The sequence below is a fragment of the Macaca thibetana genome, chromosome 4, assembly GCF_024542745.1.
Source record: "Macaca thibetana thibetana isolate TM-01 chromosome 4, ASM2454274v1, whole genome shotgun sequence".
NCBI lineage: Eukaryota > Metazoa > Chordata > Mammalia > Primates > Cercopithecidae > Macaca > Macaca thibetana.
In genome coordinates, this window is record NC_065581.1 from 156,713,125 (window position 1) to 156,725,409 (window position 12,285).

At 37.8% G+C, this 12,285-nt stretch overlaps 2 protein-coding genes across 32 annotated transcripts in view; one reads left to right on the plus strand and one right to left on the minus strand.

Annotated features, from left to right (window-relative positions):
• The window catches only part of SNX3 (sorting nexin 3), a 1,122,685-nt gene that overhangs the window by 893,972 nt on the left and 216,428 nt on the right, over positions 1-12,285 (plus strand). The gene's annotated exons all lie outside the window — the stretch shown is intronic.
• The window catches only part of AFG1L (AFG1 like ATPase), a 221,623-nt gene that overhangs the window by 72,847 nt on the left and 136,491 nt on the right, over positions 1-12,285 (minus strand). For all 4 annotated transcript variants that reach the window (XR_007725281.1, XM_050789142.1, XM_050789144.1 and 1 more), the window contains one exon: positions 3,477-3,559. Coding sequence is in view for 3 of the 4 variants with exons in the window: in XM_050789142.1 (XP_050645099.1) it covers positions 3,477-3,559 (83 nt within the window). In the remaining variant the exon portion in view is untranslated. The remainder of the gene's footprint in view (positions 1-3,476; positions 3,560-12,285) is intronic.

Here is a 12,285-nt window from a genome sequence, read left to right on the forward strand (position 1 = left end):
AATGATGCTTCCTGTTTAAAAAGATATGCATATATAAAACAATAACCTCTAGTATTACCAGCCCCCAAACAGAGAGCTAATCTGAAGCAGTTAAATTCTCTATAAGCATGAGATGGGGTCACCCTTGATCAGTACCAGGCGATTCAAAATAGATTACTGTCCAAGCCTCCATCCAGATGCAAATGGAAGCCCAGTGCTTGATTGATCTGTCTGGACTTCAGCATGGGGACTTTACTGAGTGCTATTCACCAAGCAACTAGAAAAGAAACAAACTGGCTGGGCGTGGTAGCTCACGCCTGTAATCCCAGCACTTCGGGAGGCTGAGGCGGGTGGATCACCTAAGGTCAGGAGTTCGAGACCAGCTGCGCAAACATGGCAAAACCCCGTCTCTACTAAAAATACAAAAATTAGCTGGGTGTAGTGGCGTGTGCCTGTAATCCCAGCTACTCAGGAGGCTGAGGCAGAAGAATCGCTTGAACCTGGGAGGCAGAGGTTGCCGTGAGCCGAGATCCCACCACTGCACTCCAGCCCTCCAGTGACAGAGCAAGACTCCGTGCCTCCCACAAAAAAAAAAAAAAGAGGAAAAAAAAAAAAAGAAACAAACTGTGCTCATCTCTGGAGTGATCATACATTTAGCACAGAGTAAAAAATTGGACAAGCATGGGGTGTTTCAGTCTATGCAAAAGTTTGGGTATTTGCACTCAAGGTCTCTGTCAATATTACGAACTACAGAAATTGCTCCATGTCAACTTTTTGGGTAGTTTTAGAAATCTGTGGTAATTCTTGATATTATTTGGATTGTATTTTGGATATCTTTAATTGGCTTTGGGAAATTAGACTAATAAAATACTGAGTTGATGAATATTAATACTTCTGTTTTGTTAAAGATCTTATGTGGGATTCTACTTGTATGAAATTCTGAGATAGCGCTTGGTGTTCCCCTAGAAGGAAGCTAAAATTTTGTTTTTTGTGTTTTTGTTTGTTTGTTTGTTTGTTTTCAGGCAGTTGGGGCTCCAGTGAAACTGACAAGGGGGTAGTCTGGACTTGCATATTCAGGAATCAATTCCAGATGTCTGGCCAGATGGTAATAAAGAGAAACACATGCTTTAATAGGGCAATATATAGCATAGCATATTAAAGTCTGTTACAGGGTAAAGTTAGTAAGTTTTTTGGCAAGAACAAGATGAAAAGAAACCTAATTAAATCAAATGTTAATAGAACCTCAGAAAATCTTCATGAGAGAAGTTCTACCCAAGTCCTCATGTGAAACAATATAATGCACATCTCTAGCATCCTGTCTTAGTAACTCATATTACTTTCCCACTTCTGAGATGATTTTAATTGCTCATTCTCCTCAGGGATACTTACATATCTGCCTTCTCCTCTGACTGAGGGATGCCCCCAGGCTTTCTATTCTTGACTATGGTCAAGCCCTTTGGATGTCAAATTCCAGAACAAATTTATCTTCCTTGAGGATTAAATGAATTTATAGATATAGATACATAGATAGATAATAGACATATACCACCTATATATATCTATATAAGTGTGTGTGTGTATGTGTGTGTATATATATATATATATATATATATATATATAATATATATTATTTTTTTTTTTGAAACAGAGTCTTGCTCTGTTGCCAGGCTGAAGTACAGTGGTGTGATCATGGCTCACTGCAGCCTCCACCTTCCAGGCTCAAGTGATCCTCCCATCTCAGCCTCCCAAGTAGCTGGGACTACAGGCAGGTGCCACCATACCCGCTATTTTTTAAATTTTTTGTAGAGACAGGGTCTCCCTATGTTGCCCAGGCTGGTTTCAAACTCCTGGGCTCACGTGATCCTCCCACCTCGGCCTCCCAAAGTGCTTGGCTAGGCATGAGCCATTGTGCCTGGCCTTTGAATTTATATACTTTTCAGGAAAGCTGGTCCAGAGTTTCCTGGTAGGTCTGGTCCTTTGTAGGTCTGGTTTCCTGGACTCTGGAAACTCTGTTAGTGTTAGTTTTCCTCTAGCATATTTTTAAAGATCAAAACTGAACTTCACTGGGTTAGAATATTATTACTTTTATCAGGAAAAGGAAGGGGTAACACAGGGTAAGTCAGAGACAAAAAATGGCTATGCTCCAAGCAAAAGTAGCCCTTTCACCTCCAGTAACTTCCAAGACCTTTTCGGCACTATGAAACAAATTTCATAATTTAGACTCAGACTACCACCTTTATTTAAGGAACTTCCCATAAGGAAAATATTGTTATTCTTCCACATGAGGATACACTTTTTGAAAAAAACAGAGAACAACAATTACCTCCTTTAAAAAAAGAATAAAGAGAATAATAATAAATTAATGCATTGGTACCATACATCTGGAATATCAAGACATAGGTAGCAAAAACTCAGGGAAAGGCTGTGAATATCAGAAAAATAAAATATCCAGTAAACACAAACATAAAAGAAACTGGGAAGAAAAAGTCCAAGTTAAAGCAGAAAAATGTGCTATATGAATTTTTTAAAATTATAAAGTACTTTAAAGACAAAGTACTTGAGGATAGATGAAGAACCTCCTATAATAATCATCAGGATCTGAATAATAAACTAAAATAGTCCCCTTGGTACACTGTAAAGTATGCAATTTTAATTATGTGATTTTTCTAGCTAATTTCTGCTTCAAAAACAGTAAAGTACTTCTGCTTACAAGGTGGCAGAGACAAGAACTTTTCTCAACCTCTCAAATGCACGTTGTCATCAAAATTTAAATTACCAGAAACATGCCTTTTAGTTAAATTACAATTAGTCCTTAGACAAATCTATTTACTGAGAATTTGCTATGTGCCCAACACTGTTGGCATATACTAAACAAGTTTGCTTTTGTAAAGCACTTTTTCCTTTTCAGGTTCTCACAAAGGACATTTTAAAACAAACTATATTTGTTTTTCAGTATTAACTGCACATGCTGAATACATCTATTATTATAAATTGCTCCTACTCAGGAGCATCTTAGCTTTTAAAAGACAAAAATACATCCAGTTGTATTTGTGTATATATATTTTATATCAGTTATATATGGAAGTCAATCAACAATGATAAATACAAACAGATTGACAAATAAAACAACAATTTTTGGGGGAATGGAAATGGCACATTTGTCAGATGATATCCACAAATAATTAATTACTTCACACATTAAAGATATTCTCATAATAGTAGAGTCTCTTATAAAAGGATACTCATTACATTCTAACCATCTGTCATCATTCCTCCCCAAAAAACTAATTAGGGTTTTATCCAATCACACATTATAAATGATGCAAATATGGATGGTAAAGACATGGGTTGAAGAAGTTAACATGAAAACATTTGCAGTTTAAAAATCGTGGGCTTCAGAACCAGCCTTTCACGTTCCAATAATTAAACTGTTTATTTTTATCATCTTTTTCTGATTAACGATTAGATACTAAACTTCAAAAATTAAAAACACTTACAGGTAGTAGAGTTTTCCTGCAGCAGGAAGTTCCCTTTTCCGGTAATCTATCCCAGAATCTAGCTGGACTGTATTACAATATTCCTATGATCCAAACAAATAAAGTGTCTTTTTAAACAAGTAGTGGCTCAGAATTACAATACTTCCCTTATACTATACATTTTTTAAATTTTTCAAATGTTTGCTCAAAAAATAGTATAATGAGATGACATGAAAACAACAGAACTCATGCAAGATTCATAAAACTGAAGTTGCAATATTAAATATATCAAGCCACTGAAATACCAGTTTAAAAAAATTAAAATTTGCATCATGTTTTCTGAAACATTGCCCAAAAAGTGCTGTCAGCAAATTCCCCAAATAACTTCATTTGGGTTTTTTTTAAAGCCCAATTTCTAATACCCTGGAGTGAGAAACTAGAGGCTACCAGAAAGAATAACTCATGGGTTTTAGGCACCACAGTGGGGGAGAGGCAGCATCAGAGAGCTGGGACTGGACATGGTGGCTCATGCCTGTAATTCCAGCACTTTGGGAGGCTAGATGGGCAGATTGTGTTTGTCCAGGAGTTTGAGACTAGCCTGGGCAACATAGCAAAACCCATCTCTACCAAAAACACAAAAATTAGCTGGGCGTGGTGACATACGGCCTGTAGTCTCAGCTACTTGGCTGGCTGAGATGCAAGGATTGCTTGAGCCTGGGAGGTGGAGGTTGCAATGAGCTATGATCATGCCACTGCACTCCAGCCTGGGCAACAGAGCAAGACCTTGTCGAGAGACAGAGAGAGAGAGAGAAAGAAAGAGAAAGAGAGAGAGAGAGAGTTGGGCCAGAACGTTAGTGTCCACATTTTAAACCAAATGACCAAACTAGAATGATGTTGTAGGTATGCCCATCCTTCGCTTCTAAATGGCTGCCACTGCCCTTGTCTCCCTTTTAGTTTCCTCTCTAGCCATCAACATTTCAGTGCACTTTCCTGCTGTGGATGCCTGCCTCCTTTCAACCCGAGTTACCCTGTGGCATTAATGTCCTTCTCTTCTCCCAAGTGCTCCTTTCTTTCCACTCCCCCAGGGTGCATATGTGTACACCAGCACATATACCACACACATACACATACCCCCCAAATTCTTACTTTGAGGGCAAATGTACTTTTGCAACACCTATCTTCTTGGTCAGTTGGATTTTGGGGGCCATGAGAGGAATATATGTAGGGGTGTGTGTGTGTGTTTGTGTGTGTGTGTGTGTATCTCCACATAGATAGAGGCATATTCATTTTATTGTGTTTCCGTTTATTGTGCTTCTCGCATTTTTTACTAAGTGAAGGTTTGTGGCAACCCTGCATTGAGAAGTCTATTGGCCTCAATTTTCCAACAGCAGGTGCTCACTTTGTGTCTCTGTGTCACATTTTGGTAATTCTTGCAATAGTTCAAACTTTAAAAAATTATATCTGTCATTAATTATATGATCAGTGATCACATATTAATTATGTGATCAGTGATCTTTGATGCTATTACTGTAATTGTTTTAGGGCACCACAAACTGCATCCTTAGAAGAGGGTGAACTTAATTTATACATGCTGTTTGCATTTTGACTGCTACACCAACTGGCTGTTTCTCTCTCTCTCTCTCTCTTTCCTTAGGTGTCCCTATTCTCTGGGACACAAGAATATTGAAATTACGTCGATTAATAGCCCTACAATGAATTCTAAGTGTTCGGGTGAAAGGAAGAGTCACACATCTCTCACTCTCAATCAAAAGCTAGAAATGATTAAGCTTAATGAGGAAGGTATGACAAAAGCCACAACAGACAAAAACCTAGGCCTCTTGCACCAAACAGTTAGCCGAGTTGTGATTGCAAAGGAAAAGTTCTTGAAGGAAATGAAAAGTGCTACTCCAGTGAACACATGAACCATAAGAAAGCGAAACAGCCTTATTATTGATATGGATAAAAGTTTGAGTGATCTGGATAGAAGATCAAAACAGCCACAACGTTCCCTTAAGCCAAAGCCTAATCCAGAGAAATGTCCTAACTCCTTTCAATTCTATGAAGGTTGAGAGAGGTGAGGAAGCTGCAGAAGAAAAGCCGGAAGCTAGCAGAGGTTGGTTCATGAGGTTTCAATAAATAAGCCATCTCTATAACATAAAAGTGCAAGGTAAAGCAGCAAGTGCTGATGCAGAAGGTGCAGCAAGGTATCCGGAAGGCTTAGTTAAGATCATTGATGAAGGTGACTACACTAAACAACAGATTTTCACTGGAGATGAAACAGCCTTCTACTGGAAGAAGATGCCAACAAGGACTTTCATAGCTAGAAAGGAGAAGTCAATGCATGGCTTCAAAGCTTCAAAGGACATGCAACTGGTGACTTGATGTTGAAGCCAATGTTCATTTACCAATCTGAAAATCCTAAGGCCCTTAAGAATTATGCTACATCTACTCTGCCTGTGCTTTATAAATGAAACAACAAAGCCCTTGGATGGCAGCACCTCTGTTTACAAAATATTTTAAGCCTACTGTTCAGAGCCACTGCTTAGAAGAATGATTATTTTCAAAAGATTACTGCTCATGACAATCCAGTTGGTCATCAAAGAGCTCTGATGGAAGAGCATGAGATAAATGTTGTTTCCCTGCCTGCTAACATAACATCCATTCTGCAGCCCATGAATCAAGAAGTAATTTCAACTTACAAGTCTTATTATTTAAGAAATACATTTTGTAAGGCTATATCTGCCATAAATATCTTTTGTGAAAGGAAGAGTCAATCTATATAGCAACCTTCAACATTATCTTAAGAAACTGCCACAGCCACTCCAACCTTTGGCAGCCACCCTCCTGATTAGGCAGCAGCCGTCAACATCAAGGCAAGACCAGCAAAAAGATGACCACTCACTGAAGTTTCAGATGATTATTGGCATTTTTAGCAATAAAGTATTTTTTATATTAAGGTATGTATTTTTTTAGACATAATACTATTGCACACTTAATAGACTATAGTATAGTATAAATATAACTTTTATATGCACTGGGAAGCCAAAAGCTTCTTACAACTCATTTTATTGCAATACTGTTGTATTGCAGTAGCCCAGAACCAAATCTTTGATATCTCTAAGGTATGCCTGTGCAGATATAGATGGATGGATGGATAGATAGATAGATAGATAGATAGATAGATAGATAGGGAGATATTCACTTCAGTAGAAGAATGGTGACCAAGGGATTTCAGGACAAGTCAAGAAACAATTATAGGCTGACATTTTGTTTGCATTCAAAATGAAAATTGTCTTAATAACAATTCATGGGAAAAATATATTTTAACAGTATCACTACTTTTACTAATGAAAAAATTCATTTTTTTTTTTTTTAAGACAGAGTCTTACTCTGTTGCCCAGGCTGGAGTACAGTGGCGTGATCTCAGCTCACTGAAACCTTCTCCTCTTAGGTTCAAACAATTTTCGTGCCTCAGCCTCCCAAGTAGCTGGGACTACAGGCATGTGTTACCATGCCCGGGTAAGTTTTGTATTTTTAGTGGAGATGGAGTTTCTCCCTGTTGGCCAAGCTGGTCTCGAACTCCTGGCCTCAAGTGATCGGCTGGCCTCAACCTCCCAAAGTGCTGGGATTACAGGCATGAGCTACCATGTCCAGTCAAAAACTGCATTTTTCAAACCTTTGGAACCAAGGTAATTGTGGTGGGTTTTAAGACTTGTACATTGTAAAATAATCTCTCCATCTCAACATGTTCTTCTTACAATGTGATGCTGATATTCCAGTTATCAAGAAATGAAGTCTATGTCCCACCCCTTGAATGTTGTGACCGTGATGGAAATGGTCTATGCAATAATATCCTAGGTGACACTTGAGGCAGCTTCTTATTGGTTGGAATGCTTGCTTTGGAACTCTGAAGTGTCAATTGAGCATTTAATTGCCTGGAGGCTATTATGCTGTGAGAAAGCTTAAACTATCCAATACAGAGAGAGGAGGCCCTGGAGAGGCACTGAGATGACATGAAGACAGAGGTGTTGACAGTCCCCAGCTGTTCTAGCTGTAGCCACTATCTTACTGAAGGAGCCAGTATTGCCAGCTGAGCCTTCACCAAATCCCTGACCCACAGAAACCAGGAGAGAATAAAGTAATGTTTTTTAAGACTCTTTTATAGTCATTTTACAATAATTTGTTATGCAGCGAGAGACAATCAGAACAGCAATATCTGGGCACACTTGAGAAGTAGCAATGTTCTTACTCCCTGAAAGTGCATCCTGGGTTGTACGGTTACACAAGGGCTGAGAGCTGTTTATCATCTGCATCCAGGGCATAGATTGCATTTCCCCTCCTCTTATGCTGAAGCTGCTAAGGGGCTCAGGAGAGTCAAACAGGTGACCAATAATCCCCTGGAAATGAGGGGTTTCCTGAAGACTAAGGGGGGTTTCTGGATATAGAACTTTCAGTGCTAACACTAGGACAACCCTAGACAATCTGGGATGGTTGGTTAACCTGAGTGAAGACCCAGAAGATTGGGTTGTGGCTAGTGTAGGTACAGCATTTTGATTATGTATCAGCAATTCTGAATTTGATTAACATGAAATAACACCCAAGAAGCTGGTCCTCTAGGGAGGCCTACAAACCTAGGCTTTTGAACTAACATTTGAAGAACAGCCCTGAAAAACTAGCCAAAGTCATGGCTCTCTGCAATGCTGGCATGAGCAACCTGTTGGCATCTCCATACAGATATCCCTAGCTCATCATTCCAATTGTCCAAATCCAACTCCCCAGTCCTCTCCTTCAGGACCTGGGCCCTATAACCAATCCCACCAGAGGAGAATACAGCATTGCCCAAATACATGCATTCCACTCTCTCCTTGCCTCAAGATGTCCTGTTTTATATATATACTATATTACTTCTTGAGAAGAAGAGAGATATATGACTATCCTAGGTGACACTTGAGGCAGCTTCTTATTGGTTGGAATGCTTGCTTTGGAACTCTGATGTCATTTTCTTGATGTCATAAATGTGAACATTTTCTTGATGTCATAAATATGAAAAAATAGATACTTTCTTTCCCTTGTTCCTGCTATAATTGTGAGAGCTCAGTCACCCAGTTAAAAAAAAAAAGAAGAAGGAAAAATGTCCTTATGTAGGGAACATGTCTTACTCAATCTCCCTGAGAAAAACCTGCCCTACTATGGTAAGCAGTGGTCAATTTTTCATAAGGTACCTTTACTACAGACATAAAATACAGTGTCACAATACAATCATACAAATATATTTGCCAGGTTCTCTATTTCTTTTAAACTACAGTTTATCTTATATGACTCAGTATTCCTAATTTAGTCAAAAAGTTTTCTTATTTTTGCTATTAAAAAATAAGGCTGATGAAAGTTATACAGCTTCAATTTCTCTTTCTGGGTAACTAACTTCTCGATCATATGAGTGATTAAGACCTACCAAATGATTGCATTTGTACATTCACTAATCACCACTGAGGAATACCTAATCAGCAGCAAAAGAACTATTACCAAAGTCCTTAGATGTTAGCATTTAATTGTCTGAAAAATACTAACACTCAGTTTTTTTATATATATATATATATATTTTTTTTAAATAAACCTCAAATTTTCAGATTTCATTCACTTACACTAGATTCTCCAAAGCTCTATGCAGAAGGGTGGAGGAGGCGGAAGTTAAGCTGCAAGTTGACAGTGAATCTAGTCAAAAGAGCATGATCTCTAAGTAATTTCCTAAATTTCCAGTGATATTTACAAGGCCTGTGACCTCTCATCACCTTCCAATTCTAATACATAACACTAATCAGCCAGCAAACAAAATTTATTTTAAAATAGTTTGCATATTTATATATATACAAAGGACAAATACAATTACACAATCTAAAAAAAATGCAATTAGAAAACTTGGGGAGGAAAAGGAGGGAGGTTAACACACCCTTATGAGCATACTCATGTGTCAAAGGCCTTTGAGTTTGGAAAGAAAATTGTCTGACTAAAAGAACTGTATTAAAGTAGTTTATATTGTCCCCAAAATCTATTGTGTATATTTTTAGCAATCCTGAATAATACCATTAGAAAAACAGCCATCTCACAAAATAACTTTATATAGCTTCTACTCCATCCCAGTTGGAACAAAGAATAAAGACATTGTGGAGAAAATCTTTTAAAACTATAACATACTAACCTCTTAAGCAAAGATTGAAATAATAAACACAGATTTGCCCACCTTAGCATTTTTTATCATAAAAGCAAATTTCACTTATCATAGAAATTTGGAACATGAGGAAAAAATTCCAACTGCATAAATCAAACTTCTATCCCTTACCTAAGTGACTATATTAAATGGGCATTTAAAGAATCAAAAGTATTAGTGTTTTTCTTGATAACAGTCAACTAATTTATTTTATAAATTTTTAATGAGTAAACAATAAAAAGAAAAAATGATTGAGACTTTTTCTTTTTCTTTCTTTCTTTTTTTTTTTTTTGAGATGGAGTCTCGCTCTGTTGTGCAGGCTGGAGAGCAGTGGCATGATCTCAGCTCACTGCAACCTCCACCTCCTGGGTTCAAGCAATTCTCCCTGCCTTAGCCTCCCAAGTAGCTGGGATTATAGGTGTCCACCACCATGCCCGGCTAATTTTTGTATTTTTTAGTAGAGACAGGGTTTCACCATGTTGGCCAGGCTGGTCTTGAATGCCTGCCTCGGCCTCCCAAATTGCTAGGATTACAGGCGTGAGCCACCACACCCAGTCGAGACTTTTTCTTATTCCAGGAAATAAAATTTTAAATAACTAAGATATATCATTTTACTTGATTATTTAAGAAACGTATCCTTTTTAGGTCGGGTGCGGTGGCTCACGCCCGTAATCCCAGCACTTTGGGAGGCTGAGGCAGGCAGATCACCTGAGGTCAGGAGTTTGAGACCAGCCTGCCCAACATGATGAAACCCCATCTCTACTAAAAATACAAAAATTAGTTGGGTGTGGTGGCATACACCTGTAATCCCAGCTACTCAGGAGGCTGAGGAAGGAGAATTGCTAGAACCTGGGAGGTGAGGTTGCAATGAACTGAGACTGCACCACTGCCCACTCCAGCCTGGGCAACAGAATGAGACTTCACCTCAAAAAATAAAAAATAAAATAAAAATGTATCTTTTTTGAACTGAAAAAGTGATCCATGCTTATTATAAAACATTCAAATGATATTAAAAGCATAACAGTATAAATGAATATCCCCTTCTCAGAAAAAAGTTTGTTTATAGCTTGTACGATTCAAGTTTTTCCTGTACATATAGAGATTACAGAGGTAGACGTCTATCAGATTATATACATAGTTCTATGCTTAATTCTTTTGATATCTTAAAAGTTCTATGAGAGAAAATAAACACTTAAATACAGAAAAGCTTAATTGTATACTGCACTAACTTTTTTTTGCTAAGAATACAATTAAGGGTGGGAGACTAAGTGGAGGGTGTCTTTTTTTTTTATTTTGAGGCAGCTGTACATTCTAAGACAGCTGTTTGAGTCATATTTAAAGTAATCATGTACTACTACTTCTAAGCTTAAACAATGGTAGATAAGAAAATTCAATATATAAGCTGCTCCATATTTTAAGGTTTTCATAATTTAAGTATAACTTAATACAGGAAAGTACACAAATTATAAGTGTCCGGCTCACTCATGAAACAGAATATCACCAGCATCTCTGAAGCCCCCCTAATATCACCTTCTACTCCCCAGAGGTAACTACTATTCTGATTCTAGCACCACAGAATTTTGCCTGTTTCTGGAGCTTTCCATAAGTGAAATCATAAAGTATGTATTCTTTTATGATGGGGTTCTTTTATGTCTGTGAGATTCTTCCATCTACATGGAAGATCAGGATGATACTAAAGGTGTTTCATATATTTCATAAAATATGCCACACTGTTTTATATCACAAAAATGTGCACTTATGGTTTAACAAGTTCCCTCCAAATTTAATACTTATTTTGGATCAACCTAACAAACATAATTGAATACTATGGGCTGGGCACTTCCCTCGTTACTAGAGATATAATGATGAATAAGATACAGCTTTTGCTCTGACAGTCTGGTAGTAATCAGCTATTTGTTCAAGTTATCATTTTCTTCTCTCAATCATAGACATAATTTTTCAAGTTGATAAATTGAGAAGTCCTCTGCCAATTGTCATGCTGTGTGATTTTAGCCTGTTATGTAACCTCTCCAGATGTCAGTTTTCTCCTCTATAAAATAAAGGAATTGATTATGATCCCTTTAAGCTCTAAAATTAACATTATTGCTGAAGTTCTCTCACTTCAGGGCTCTTCAGGGCTGAGTTCTTCCTTGGGCTTACCTCATTTTAGAGCAGACTGCAAGGCCTGAGTCTACCTCAAGCTGTATCAGCCTCCTTTGCTTTCTTGATCATCTCATATCCCAAAGTAAATCAAAAACATCTTTTTCCATATCTCCCCACTCCTCCTTCCCTAGCTACCCTACTTGTCTCACACTTCAAATACCCATACCCAATTAACTTATTAGGTAAGGTCTGTATCCCTTCTTTTTATCAAGCAGTTTCAGAATTTCTTTCTCCTTCCAAAAAGTAGGAAGGGGGATATTTAAGCATCATAAAGTGCTTATCATGTGCTTCAGATGTGCTAGGCAACTGACTTGGCTTTATCTCTTATCTTCCTCATAATATCCATCCCCAGGGCAAGGAAGTACTTTTTTAAATCCCCATTTTACAGTTGAGGAAACACAGGATCAGAAAGGTAACTTTTTAAAAAAAGTACTATTATGGGCTTAACTGCATCTCCCCAAA